This window comes from Anguilla anguilla, chromosome 4, assembly GCF_013347855.1.
Source record: "Anguilla anguilla isolate fAngAng1 chromosome 4, fAngAng1.pri, whole genome shotgun sequence".
In the NCBI taxonomy this organism is placed as follows: domain Eukaryota; kingdom Metazoa; phylum Chordata; class Actinopteri; order Anguilliformes; family Anguillidae; genus Anguilla; species Anguilla anguilla.
The window spans coordinates 19,211,575-19,226,509 of record NC_049204.1 but is presented as its reverse complement, the minus strand read 5'-3'; the positions used below and the strand labels follow the sequence as shown (position 1 = coordinate 19,226,509).

General features: G+C 39.8%; 1 protein-coding gene across 1 annotated transcript in view; it reads left to right on the top strand.

Annotated features, from left to right (window-relative positions):
* The window catches only part of LOC118226433 (piezo-type mechanosensitive ion channel component 2-like), a 122,302-nt gene that overhangs the window by 47,469 nt on the left and 59,898 nt on the right, over window positions 1-14,935 (top strand). Inside the window, exon 4 of the mRNA XM_035416041.1 lies at window positions 3,042-3,084. Coding sequence (XP_035271932.1) covers window positions 3,042-3,084 — 43 coding nt within the window. The remainder of the gene's footprint in view (window positions 1-3,041; window positions 3,085-14,935) is intronic.

The window sequence follows — 14,935 nt, the reverse complement described above, 5'->3', positions numbered from 1 at the left end:
CCTGCTCCACCAAAGAACAAGATAAAATCTCCTTTATGTATAGCCTTTATATTTTAACAAGTGTCAGTTTAAACATTTGCATAAGCATTATTATTGGCTGGTTATACTTTTGTGATTGCGGCAAGGCATAGTGGTCATAATCAACTAGAAACAGACTTGGGTGCGACACTCTGAAAGTGCAGGAAGATGAGTTGAGCATCTGTGGCAAGTTGCCAGCCCAGTCCTTCAGAGAACTTTAAATGACCTTGGCATTGCAGTAGCTTTCCACTTCCACAACTGTATATACTAGCACTGTTGATACACCAAAATGTTCAAACACGCTTCTCTTAGTAAGCACTGGGCAATTCTGTCTGGCGGTTGATAGCTACAATCACCTAAAGAAGGCCTATAATGTTAGGAGAAAAAAAGAAGCAATATTTCACAAGTTGATGTGAGAACATTTCACAGAGCTTTATGTTTCTTTCAGACAGATATCACAGTTTTATCGAAAGCTACTTGGTAGCTCTGAGACATCGAATGGTTAATAAAGAGACTGTGCAGTAGGAACGAGGGCAGAAAGAGGATTCATATGCTCAGCATATGTCCTTGTGAAGGACGTGACCCGTTCTGAAAGTAAAACTCTTGGTGACCCGATGGGAAATGAGATGATCTCCTTATTTGTTAATGTAGATGAGGTATGTGCAGCGGACGGTCGTGAGAAGTGACTTGTAAAAACAAAAACATGAAAGGGAAAACTGAAAGAATTTTCTTCAAATAAAAACAATTCCCGTAATATATAGAATGTGGACTAGAAATGGTTGGGGGGTTGGGGGGTGTAGTGCAAAGAGTAGACCCAAAGACCCAAATGATTAGGTTACCCAGCCCTTAAAATCATTTAGGAACATATAAAACAGAGAGAGATTCTTATAAACATACAATACACACACACACACACATTGTACAGCGTATTCGCTTCCTCTTTTACTGTACTCAGAAGTGAATTTCCTTTCCAACAGTTAATACAATGCTTAGTGCTCTTAGTGCTTTGGCTTTGACTAGGCAGTCAGTACTAATGCTCAACATCTTATCCTAGAAACACAAAGTAACACACTGTCCTGTATGTGTATGCTTGTGGGCGTGGCTACTTGCTATTCCATAGTAATGTATTGCAGTGGCTCTCTGTTTTCCTAATCATTAATATTGGTAGCAAAATTATTGCCTTCTTTGATCCACCTCAAGGAAATTTTTGAGCAACATTACTGGTAGCATGATTCATAAAAGGCAGACATTGCACACAGTTCTCTCCACTTGTCTGAGCGTTAGGTCAAGTAATCTTTTGTGGCATTGCTTTTTTTGTCTACTTTTTTCTTCTTCAAGAGGCATTTTATTCATTTATTGTATGCATTCTCAGCATTTAAACGGACACACTCATATCCATAGTAACGGACATAGCTTACATTCCTTTTCATGCAGTCCATTTTTACAGCTGGCTATTTACTGAAGCAATTCGGCTTAAGTACTTTCCTCAAGGGTACAACAGCACTACCCCACCTGGGAATCAAACCTTCAACCTCAGAGTTGCTAGCCCAGTTCCCATTAGGCTACACTGCCACCCTGGTTATGCTAAATAATTTGAGTACAAATTTAATAGGACTCCACTGAGTACAATTATGCTATTGTTTATTTCTACATTTTCATTTTATAAATCTGTTTGGTTTCAGAATAGCAAATGCATAAAATCCTGCTCCATGAAGTGCAGGTAATGTTGATCCTTAGATGTGAATGACTAGTTGTGTAAACTCCTTGATTTAGTTTTTTGTGTGATAAGAAAAGCATCAAATTTAAATTGCCAATTCAATTTGCTCAAACAAAGGAAAACTAAAAATATATTTATTTCCTTCCCTTTTTGATGTGAAGATGTTTGTTATTACAACTGTGACCATTTAGCTGAGGCTAGGCCTCAGGAGTGGTGGCCCTCAGAATAGCTGTTTAGCACCTCATCACTTGGCTAATTAATTAGCAAAAGAAGGACATATCGATTTGCAATCAGGTTACATTCCCAAGTGATATTTGAGGTGCTGTTGCGTTTGGTTTGGCAGTTAAACAAAGTAGGAGCCAGCCTCTGCTCCGCTGGGTTTCCCTCAGGGTGAATATAATACACGGAAGTGGCCTTGTAAACATCAAAGAGGGGCCACAGGAACAGACTCACTTTTGGGCGCAGTTAAATAAATGTGTAGGTGGACAGCTCTTTTATTTTTAACTACATGCTTGTCCCAAAGCATGTCAAAGAGGAAACTGAGAAGAACGCAAACAGATATTGTTTGCCAAATGGCCGTTGTGCCAGAACAAGATGATTGCGGTAGTGGAAATCAGAATCTTAAGCGGCTTCAGGGGCATTTCTTAAGCACACATCTGCATCATATTGTTTGTAATAAAGCATTTATGGTAATTTCAGTTTACAGATGTGGAGTCTCTTGGATCCCAGGTCATGTTGTGGTATTCATGCAATGTTGATGTTTCTTCAGGGGGGTTTATGTTTCTGAAAGGGAAGCAATTCAATTGATTGGGGCATGTAGGTATGTTGTCTCCTGAACTGAGGCGTTGCTCCTTAGACGTTAGAGGTGTTTTCCATTCAACAAGTTTAGTTGATATTTGCATTTTATTTTAAAATTTTTATTTTTGAAAAACCAACAGCAGTGGCTATCAGACAAGTGGTGTGAATGTGTCATTTATCCTTTTTAATTGAATTCCAGTCATGCAGTAAATATTCTTTGGTTCACTGTAGGCTTTTCAGGTTTGCTGTGAATCAGCATACATGCTAAGCAACCCTCACCTACTTTTAATGGTGGGAATATTTGATTTGTAATACATCAACTGTAGTACAAATGAACTGACCTTCGGCAAAGCTGATACACACATAATGAAGTTCAGACTTCTTTGTATGATACCATTTGAAATTGTTTTTTGCTTTTATTATCTGCATAGCATGTTTACCCTGAACAGTTATGCAAAAGAAAATCATCTCTGGGTGAGTCTATTGAATTTGTTTGCCTTGTTCACAGGTACAGCATGGGAGAAATCAATACGACAACTTGGCTTCGAAAGGTAAGATGGCAATACGTGTAAAGTCAGACTATGATAGTTTCTAATATATAAAAAACGCTATCTGCTGTTTCTAAACTTTGTGAATGGTGTAAAAAGTGCAAGAGATACTCCTAAGAAGAGATACTCCTAGAGAATGAGAGATGTGACAATGAGTTTGAAATTCAAATCATACACATGTATTTGAGTATACCACAGCTAAGATAAGCAAATATGTTAATAATCATGTTGAAAGGTATAAAATAATGATTTAAAAGTTCAGGCACAGATCACAGAAGAGGCACAGAAAAGCAGCATTTACACCTGCAGTTTATTTTCAGGTGCATATTTCTTTTGTTCGAGGCTGAAAGCACTTTTAGAGTAGTTTGATAGCTGATTGAACTACTTCCATGGGCCTCTGACTGTAGATACTTTACCGAGGAAGACTGCACATATTGTAACATGATACAGAAACTGACAGGCGAGAGAAAATAAAATATTATGACGCTGTTTCAGATTGCCTTCATTTAAACCTGCATGAAATATATTAGTATTGTATGTGGCAAACAGAGCATGACAGGAGATAACCCATGCAGCGGTTCCACAGCTATAACAAGGCTTTCAAATGAATGGACCTGAACTATAAGAGGAATTATCAGTAGTTTAGTTTGATTTGTTATCATGTTTCGTGTCTGATTGTGTTGGAAATGTATTGCAAATTTTGTCTATGAATAGTATTTTGAAAGGTTTTTTAAACTTGATTCCTGGGAGATTGTCAAAGTGCGTTTGACACTTTAAAGGCAGATTTATAGGTTCTCGGTATTTTTATTCCAATAAGACATTCTCCTCTTGGTTTTATTTTCTCAATGAGAAACATATTTTTGCTTTTTAATACATCTGTGACACTCCAGTAACTAAAGATTTGCACCGGACATTTTTAATTGCTCATGTCTGCGCAGTATCATAACACTGCATTGCTAAAAAAAATATTACATTTGGCAGGACTTGTGGGCAGCTGATTCTCGAGCCCTATACAAGCCCCTGAGCCCCCCTCTCCCCGGTTTGATCGCCTGCCATGGCACCCCATGAGCAGTGATCCATTCTCTATCCCTTACCTTCTCTGTGCTTTATACTTGTCTCAAAGCAAACAATACAAAAGGAGGGTGGACTGTCTGCTCTCCTTTAAAAAGTCACAATTAATCATCTGTCCAAAACACAAGAGGCCTGTTTTTCTATTTCTTCAAGGCCTTTTTGAACTATTGGAAACAACGGATGTTTGTGGTTATCCTCTGGAACTAGGCGATTGTGCGTTGCTGACAAATGTTTGCTATTTGAATAAATTTCCTTATGTTTCTGCATCCTGCATCCATCTGGGATAAAGATACGTTTTAAAATAATGAGGGTATTCTTTTCTTTGTTTCTGGATGAATGACAACTCTTGACAACTGTGAAGTGTTGTGGTCACTGCTGTTAACATGCAAAATCTAGCTCTGGCATTATGCCGTTTAACAACGGAATAATATATTACTTGTTACCTCCGCCAAGGAGGTTATGTAATGATGTATGTTCGTCCGTTTGTCCATACACCTCTGACAGACATATCTGGAAAAGTAATGGTCTGATTGCCATGTAATTTTCTTTACACATTCATCTTCCCAAGTGGCAGGAAGCTATTGATTTTGGTGACCCCATGCCCTTTCCTCTAGCACCACCATAAGGACAGATTTTCAATTTGTGATCGACGTATCTCAAAAAGTAATGGCCGGATTGCCATGAAATTTGATGAATGCAGCCATGTTCCCAAGTGAAAAAAAGTTATTGATTTTGGTGACCCCATGATCTTTCCTCTAGCTCCACCATAAGGACAAACTTTCAATTTGTGATCGACATGTCTCAAAAAGTAATAGCCGGATTACCATGAAATTTGCTGCACACATTCATGTTCCCAATTGGAAGAAAGCTATTGATTTTTTGTCACCCCCTAACCTTTGTTCTGGCTCCACCATCGGGCCAAACTTATCTTTAAAAAAATGATGACTGCATTGCCAAGGCATTTGCCGTGCACATTTATGCTACAAGAGATTCTTGGGCTTTGGCAGAGGTCTCCACTCTACTGAGTGCATTCTTTCTAGTTCATTTATTTTATTTGTTCAGTAGTTTTCCAGTGACAAAGTGTTTATAAATATAAAACTATAAGTAAACATACAAAGTTAAGTAAAGTAAGCTAGCAATATATGTGACTAAGGTGAAATGCAATAGAAAATACTCCAGCTCTACACTCCAGTACATTGGATTTGAAATTAAACGATGAATATGAGGTTAAAGTGTGAACTGTCAAGTTTAATTTGACTATCAGGTGATCCTTGTAGGAATTACTGCCCTTTTGATACATAGTCCCCCTGATTTTGAGGAGAAAAATTATGGGACAATGGATTGCTTTTTTCCAGTTGTGTGTCTTTCCATGATTTGTTCATACACAAGAAAGCAAAAAAGAAGGTAGAGTTGATTCTAGGTGTGGAATTTGAATTTTGAGTCTGTTGACCAAAGAAGTGTCAATGCTAGTAAAGCAGGCCATCATGAGGCTGAAAAATCGGAAGAAATAGCCAGAACATTGTGTCAAAATCTACTGTTTGATACATTTTTAAGCAGCAAGAATGCACTGGTCAGCTCATCAACTGCAAACAACCTAGTGAGCCACAGACCACTGTAGCGAATGACCGAAGAATTGTTAAGACAATTGCGAAGAAAAACCCCTTTTCAACTGTCAAACAGATAAAGAAGACTTTAGGTATAGATGTGTCAAAGACTACCTTAAAGGAGAAGACTACACCTGCACAACCTGGTGTAGTATTAAAAATATTTATATTCACCTCAAAATGCAAATAGTACACACACAAAAAAACTGTATTGTTCTAGAATTAAACCAAAGTGATGAAAAGAGGAAAGTGTCGATAAAATAAGGAACTGATCTCCCCATCTGTCAAACAAATGCCTCAAAACTCATTGAACAACACTTCACCTTGTAGCCGGACAATGACCCCAAACGTACTGCTAAAGTAACCGAGGAGTTTTTCAGGGCCAAAAGGTGGAATGTTCTTGATTGGCCAATTCGATCATCCTGAATTGAACTGAACATGCATTTCACCTGCTGAAGATGACAATGTCCCAAAAACAAACAAGAACTATAGATGACTGCTGTACAGGCCTGGCAGTGCATCACCAGGGAAGATACCCAGGGATTGGTGTAGTCTATGGGTTGCAGGCTTCAGGCAGTCATCGAATGCAAAGGATTTACAACCAAGTACTAAATATGACTTTATTTCAGATGTTCTTTATCCCTTAAAATGGGGGATTGTAAAAGGGCTGTAATTCCTACACTGGTCACTCGATATCTATGTAAACACCCTCTAATTAAAGCTGACTGTCTGCACTTTAACCTCATGTTTCATTTCAAATCCAATGCGTTCATCCAACATCTTTGCATTTAACTGTATTTTTTAAACTTTAGGTATTAACAGTGTCAAACATTGATTATGTTTTTTAATTCTATTCAGTATACCCTTCCGACAGACTTATGTGCGGATACCTCAGTGATGACAGGCATTTGCTTTGAGCTTGCCTGAGGCCGTGCAGAACTTGAATGGCACTGGAGTGGAACGTTTCCAGCAAGCGTTCGGCAAGGAACGCTGTACTCACATGACCCTCAGAGACGGCAGGACTGCTACACTGTGTCAGCCTGTGTCTCCTGAGAGAGGAATCCACAGCAGCTACTGTATAGCGTCGACACCAGAGTTTTCTCTTACGGGAGGGATTGAATGAGGAAATCGTTCCCAGGGCCAAACACTGCTAAAAACTAGCGTGACGAGCGTGCAGCTTGTGGTCAGCACCGCATAATTACCCTGTCATACTGTATATCGGCGAAGCTTACAGTACCTCGCCTGCCTTTTACAGATTTTTTACATTGAAGCGTTCTCTCGCTCTCAGTGAGGATTACAGTCGCAGTCTCCGTTCTGAGCCCTCCCTACAGGTGTGGCTCTGTTCGCTGTTCAGGTCTGAGCTTGTGCCCAGCATGTGCAGGTACCAACCGCACTTTGCCACAGGTCAGGAGCCAGAGACTGGGGCGTCAGCATAATGCTCTTCACTCCACAGTTCCATTACTGCAGTGCTGTAGGCAGTAGTGAGAAATGCTTGCGCCTTGTTGTTGCTATTGCAGGGAAGTCGTTCGATTTCAGTAAGGCCATCCATGAGATATTCTTTGGCTTTTCACAGTGTGTGTCGTATGAAAAGTAAGCATGCTATAGGATTCAAGAGCAGTTTAGGGTGAGCGAGTTCACAGCAGAAATCATTGATATTTTGTATGATGCTTGTTCAAATTTCATTATATTGTCACATATTAGAGCATTTTTACCACCTTTCACTTTTGAAAATTTTGTTTGATGCAAGAATTTGCTGTTGTGAACTTTGTGTTTAATGGGCTTTGTATTGCATGATGTCTGTATTGTGACATTATTGCTTGAGCAAGGTATTTATGCCCAGAATGCCATCACAGTGCCAAACTTCCTCCAGAGGACGTTTGCCCCTTCACTTCCATCCATTGCATGGAACTCTGGGGTCTGACACTGATGAATCCCTGTCTGGCAGCAGGCTCTGTGGGGCTTGCTGAGTGATGTGTATTACTTACCACAGAGGTTCTGTGTGGCATCACTATTAATGGACCAGACATACTCTAACAGACTCCAAATAAGTGTCTGAGGGAGGAGGGAACTGTGACAGACATAAGGCACGTCAAAGCAAACTGTATGTTGCAAATACTACCGCCCCAGGGGTTAAAATGAAGTCCCCAAAGCGTGTCGGCACCTCCGAGATACTGTTCTGTTGAACAATGGCTTGATTGTTGGTCACATCTGGATTCTGTCACGCGTGTGAGTTTATCTCACAGTCAGTGTAGCTGGTACATAAATATCCACTTCACGCAGGTCCAGTGAGTGTTTCGTCGCGCTTATGCACAGTGTGAAGAACTTCACCACAGAAATTTGAGCTTACCCTAGATAGCCCGGGCTGTGAATGAGTCAGTCTCGCCGGAGGGCCGTATCATCCAGCTCTCCATCTGTTGAACTGTAATTTTCAACACCTGCAGGTCGGTGACGCATTCCAGCCTGATTTGATCCTCAGGGCATCTCCGACTGATGCCTGTAATTCACCTGGTTCTGCAGGGTCACGCTCTTTCTGCAGCAGCTACAGCCTGACTCATATAGATGCAGGCGTCTGGCCCATAGCAGTCAGCACAGAGCAATGTACAAGCATGGTTTCCCAAAAGCACCATTGAAAAGCACAAGGCAAAATGGATTTATACATTTCTGAAGTTATTTCTAAAATTCCAGAGACAGCAACATATATATACAGTAAATGGTAAATGGACTGCATTTATATAGCGCTTTTATCCGAAGCGCTTTACGATTGATGCCTCTCATTCATCAGAGCAGTTAGGGGTTAGATGTCTTGCTCAGGGACACTTCGACACGCCCAGGGCGGGGATCAAACCGGCAACCTTCCGACTGCCAGACAACCACTCTTACCTCCTGAGCTATGTCGCCCCCCGTATATATCATGTATTCATAGAAATAAGGTCCATAGATTTGTTTGAACAAGGAATTATATGATCATAAAAACTGTCATATTTTTGTCAAAATTTGTTTTGAAAATGAAAAATTGTTTTCATTACACTGAGTTTAAATACATATTTAAACTCGGTGTACTGTTTACATAAGTTGAAAAGTCTTTGTTAAATTATGTATTCATTATGAATTATCTATGTACCTATGTATGCATATACAGTATATTTAATAATGTATTACTGGATTCTTACATCCATTCAAGAAATGAACAAAACATCCAGAGATGGATCTCTGTAATTGCCCCTGACATATACGTATCTTAATTCAATTCAGAGTCACTTAACAGTGAGATGGGTTCATTGCAGTCAAAGGCAAAGTTACTTAGGTTTATTTAATATGCTGTAGTTTGTATTTCCATCTTCTTTGATATTTACCAAAGAACGCATTTGATATATCATACTTCATTGCTGAATTTCCATTCTACGTTTGATTTGTTCCTTTTTTTCTGGGCTTAGTAATCTTAGTAACTCCCTTTCGTCATTCTGCGTATTTGGCATCTGATAATTTATCATGTTTTACATCAGTTCCCTTGAGAACTATGACTGTGTCCCCAGAATAGATGTCTGGAAATGGAGATTATCACAAGATGGAGCTATAGGTAAAAAAAAATTACTATTGATGTAAGAAGGGGAGAAGTAATGATTTATTTTCTAAATTGGGAGAATTTGACCTTGGTCTCTGTCGCAAGTGTAAAAGAAACAATAGCTGCCTTCATTTCCTTTCTCATGAAGATAAACTTGGGATCATTGTCAGGATCTGCTGGTTGTGTTTGCACGTTAAACCAGTCTTTTGTGCGGGCCAGACTTATTTCCTCCTTATCATATCAGCATTTCCTCTATTGTTTTGAACAACTATGCCATATTGTCTAAAACTACCAATTCCTGTATCTGAAATAAGACCCTTTCACCTCTTTTTAAAGGTGGTGTTGAATTCATAAAAATGAAGAGTCTGCCACTGGTTTGATCATATACATACAGTAACGCAAATGCAAATAGATGGCTACTTATGCATTTTCAAGATGAACATCCCAAGTACAGTTTACCCATTTTAAAAACTTTTTTTTTTTTAAATAAAAGTTGAAGTTGTAATACACGAATTATATTCTGCTGTTTACCAAATACTTGTTTCAGGGGAATATTTTTCCATTTTAATCATCAGGCATTTTTATGATTCATTCTGGAAAATATGTGTCTTGGATGTAGTGATTCTAAGGAAGAATTATGTTTTGGTATTTAAATTATTGCGGGAATTTAACGGGCATCTGTAGTCTGCATCTGAAGGTAGTCTTTTATGTCACTTATGTTGTTCTCTTTTATGAGTAGTGGAAAGTCTTCTCACAGTTCGGTTGAGATTCACTGGCCTCAGTTGTGATATGAATTAAGATGGACCGTGACATTGTGAGTTGTCAAGGAATATGTAATGAAAAAAATCCTTTTAATGAGGGCTTCGCTCCACTTAAATAGTCAACGCACGTCTTTTATTCTAGAATTGAAAGGAAAGTTTTATTATACTTTGTTTTCATTGTCTATTGTTTTGCTGTGTTGAACATTTAGATTCACCTATTTATCGATATTTACTACTTTACTATTGACAATAATTCTTTTCTGCTGTTTTGTCTTCACTTTGACAAGTCTGGGACTATGACCAAAATGTTAAAATTTAAACTCATATACCCTGTACTGTATGTTTGCAATCATTTTCAGTGAATAGATTTAAAGTCACTCTTGAATCAGAGCTCATGAAAACTATTAAGTCATGAAAATACCTCAGCTTCCAACAGAAATAAATTATTTCCAGAAATATTCTGATGGTTATGTTGTACATTTTTACACATTAATTTCCCGTCTCTGTAGAGAAGATGCCTTCACCACTTGAATGACATACCAAGACCTTGCATGCCAGATCAGACAATTTACATCCAGACCTTTTTGTCAATATCTTTTGAAACCTCAACTGTATAAACCTGAAGCTTTGACCTACTGTTTCAGTCATTATCTGCCTCTTTTGGCTTTGTGCGGCATGTGCATTTTTTCATGAATGTAGAATCTGGCTTCTCTTCCAGTTGTACTTGGCTGAATTTAAGCAAAACAAACAAGATTTACGTTAGTTGCCTTTAATTCGACACATGAGCCAATTCAGATGGCTGGCTGCCTCATAGTTCACAGTGCAGTCAAAATGAGGTCTGTCCAGTGACCCCGAGTCCCATAATGCAAGATTCCAAACTTCTGAAAGCTCCACCGCCACTTAATATGCTAATTGCACATGTGTTTTCTATTTAACTTGGGGTTACACAAAATTAATATCTGTTACCTTTTTCTCAAATCAGCGATTAAATCCAGGTCATTAAAACTCAGGGGGAGAAAACGATAGGTGCTGTGGCTCTTGGGCAGAGCTATGTCAGGTCTGAATTGTGGCACTGTGTCTTGTGTTGCTCTTGGCGAGGGTGCCCTGTACTGGCTGGGGGCATCATGCCAACCTACCATGGCTGTACAAGCGATTAGAGAGTAAATGGTGTTGGTGAGGCCCAGAGAGCACTTGTTCATGTGTAAATGCCTGAACAGTACATCTTTTTGGAGGATTTAGGCTAAAGTCATAGAAGCATAATGGAAATGTGTGGGTCACTTCATGTTTCTTTCTTTTGGCACCCAAAGTTTACACGTGATTGTTAAATTTCTGATGGACATTGTGCTCTGGAACTGTCATCTATTTTAACCCAAACGATTATTTCAAATTATTTTTTAGTATTTAATGATAAAAAAGAGGCATTCATTTTGTTTCATTATTTTGGGGGTCTTTTTTCTCAATCTACATTAATGAAAGAACTCTAAATATTTATTTGAGTGCTTTTTATTTTATTTTTTTTAGATTTGTTTGTGAAGAAATGAGATTTCCCAAAAGAGACAGTAAGAAAAATAAAGCGGTACCTGTTGACTGGCTGGTGTGCAGTAGTGCGGCTTTCTCTTCCTGCCCCTGCTGAGGTAGAGCAAACACCAGACGCAAATGAACCAGTCATCTCCATGTCCTGCGCGGTGTCAGGAAGGAGTTACAATAAACAGATCCCTGCTCTAATTTCCACAGGCCCCTGCTGTGTTCTCGTCCCCTTTGTCGCATTACTCTGTTTGTCTCACGGGTTTGGAGCGTTGTGGGCCCATCTGTCTGAAACGGTCTTAGAAAAACTTCTTTCTGTAGGCATTTTATTCTAGAACAAGAACGTTAGTCACAGCCGTGACACAGCAGAATCTGGCATCAGTTTTAATGCCTGAATCTTGGGGAAAGGTTTTTGGGTTGTGCACTGCAGTTTGGAGCAGTGTTGGTACTCCACCGCACCCCCATGCCTTCACAGTCTGGTGTTATCCGGTGTTGTGAAACGCGGGGCGAAAAGTAGGCTACGCTGAAACGACCCCGTCCGATTACAGCTGTGAATACACGTTCCAGATGTGCGCGAGCACCGATCGCTCTCGACATTTTTCGGAGGGTGCGGCACCGTTTTTCAAGTCACCTGACCGGGTTTCTTGAGGATGTTGCCATGTAACTCTCACTCTGCGGTCACTCTGAAAAATGATCACCTTGTTTTGTGTTGACAGGCTTGTTTTTAGTCCTGCCGTTGCTGCATTGACCACTGTACTTTATCTGGCAGTTTTGAAATCATCATATTAGCTGCGGTTTCCTGAGTCGGGGAACTTTCATATTGAACATCCTTTTTCCACTGTTCAAAAACTCCTTAGCTTATGTGAGAGGCGGAAGCCAAACCATTAACAATTTACTCTCCTAATTGAGGATTCTTGAAAGAATTTGTTTCTCCATCACATTATAGTGGTGCCTCCACCCCTTGCACCACTCAGTTGTACATTGATATTAATGGATGAGGACATTGATTGATTGTCTTGTTGGTCCTAAGATGGAAATATCACGAGATTAGTTCCGCATTACCACATCAGACGCAGCTGATACAGCTTCAGATCCTGGCCAGCCAATGAGTATACGGGTAATTTACATGTGACTAGATGTGGGGAAAAAACACGGGTGGGAACTTTTTGGAATGTTAATGCAAAAATAAAATTAAACGAAGCGCTGTGCCTTCTGGCATTTGTAAATGAAGGCAAGATGATGTAAAAAAAAAAAAAAAAAAAAAAAATCTTCTTGAATTCTCATCTGGTTGTGTTTGAATTCCCTGAATAAACCACAATATATTTGCATGTGTGTGGTCCCCCCGGTAGAGATTTGTTGAGAGACACCAGCTCATGGTTATTTTATTAGCATCACATAGTCTGCTGAACACATGGAGCGCCACTGAGCGTGCTGCTGATCACCTGCTGCTCACGCAGCATAAACCCAACGCTCCCGTTTAAGCCTTTTAAGACTTGGGCCAGCAGACATTCTGCCGCTCTCAGCGGGTTCTACGTCTTCGGCCGGATGGATCACAGCGTGCGTTTTCCTCAGTAATTAGCCCTTTTGTATTTTGTGTTTGCGTATTCATTATCTTACTGCAGCTATAACCGTGATGGTTTCTGTGCTCTGTGTTTGTTCACAAGTGGGGAGAGACCATCCTCGCTGAAAGATTTCAGGCCATTTCTTGGCAGCCAGACGCTCAGGCAGTTCTAAGAAATCCATTTTGACAGGAGTTGAAAAAATATTTATGCAACCTTTTTTTTTCACTGCGCTCCCCTAAATAAAGATATGCCATTCGCATGCTCCTCCTCGCATCTATTTTTTTTATTCGCCAACTGGCTTCAATTAAGATTTAGAGAGGGATATAGTATGTTGTGGATTTTAAAAGGAATCAATCATGTCTTTTCTTCTATGTTGACATGACTTTGTGGAATGTTTAATTCCACAAATGTAAAACATGTCAGCTCAGTAGACAAACACGTGAAACACGCACCCACACCCATACACACACACACACACACACATAACTTTACCTGTCCTTAAGTGTTCTTAGTTCTACTTATGAGGATATTTTCTCTTTAAGTAGGTTCAGATGTGCTAAAGAAGGTTGAAAGATTTAAGAATGTTTTTCTAATAGAGGAATTATTTTATTTTATTTTATTTTGTTTTTATCTCCCATGGCCCAGTACTCCTGAATCCAGTCCTCCCCCTCCCCATCACCTCCCCAACACTCTCTTATGCTGGTTGTTTCCTCCTTCTTCTAGGCTCGTTCCATACCGCTGTTCCTCCTTTCCATCCAGCCGTAGACGACTCTTGCCGCAAGAGTTGTCTACTCCAAGCTTGCTTTATTTTCGGACCTGCACTGTGTGTACAGGTCACCACAGTGTGGCCATTACATAAACAGTGTCTTTGGCATAGAAGCATTCTGGAATGAGTTATCTGTTGAATTACCTCAGCACGGCTTAAGACTTGAGTTAGGTGGTGAAAACACGGATTTTGATTCAGTCAATTGCTGTACATGCCACCGACCGGTTTATATCCAGAAATCATTTAATACATCAAAGAGTAGCACAGGTTCATGCTTCACATTGTAGCCATGATTTTATCTGGATTCTGTGTATTTTTGAAGAATTGTCACATTGATAATGTGATAATAAGAGGACTTCATTTTTTTATTTCTTGCGTTGGCGGGTGTTGCTTTACAGTGGTAGCAGCAGACACATCCCCGATATTGAAGATAACAGTGTTTGAAACCACATGTTGCATAATCAGTAACTGGCTACAATAACTGATCCACTTAAGTCAAACTGATTAAATTAATCACGCAGATAAAATCGCCCACTGGCATCAGCAAACGCTTCCATCTGTGCGGCTGCGTTCAGTGAGGAAAATTAGCACGTATCTGGTTTTCGCACACTGGCAGACCATTGTGTATGTGCCAGAAACGTGTATCTTTGGCTTATTTGGAAGGTTCTTTTTTCTCTCTAAATTTTTCAGTTTGAATGAGTTCATCTTGGCTGTACCAAAGACGTTGTCTCCCTGCAGTTTTCTGGTGTTTGAGCTGGAGGCCCACCGTGTGCCCTGGAGGGATGGGAAGCCGCAGCCTTCTCTTTGGCCCCATTGATAGGCTCTCCAGCTTTCTGTGAGACTTCCAGTAACTCCTGGACGCTGGTGTCCACTGGCAGCCTGCATGTTGCTATTCAGCGCACCTTTTGGGTGATTCAGGTTACTAAATAGTACCAAGTTCTAAATCTATATCGCCAACATTTGTTTGCTTTACAGTGAACCTAAATTCAACAGAAAGGTTCTAC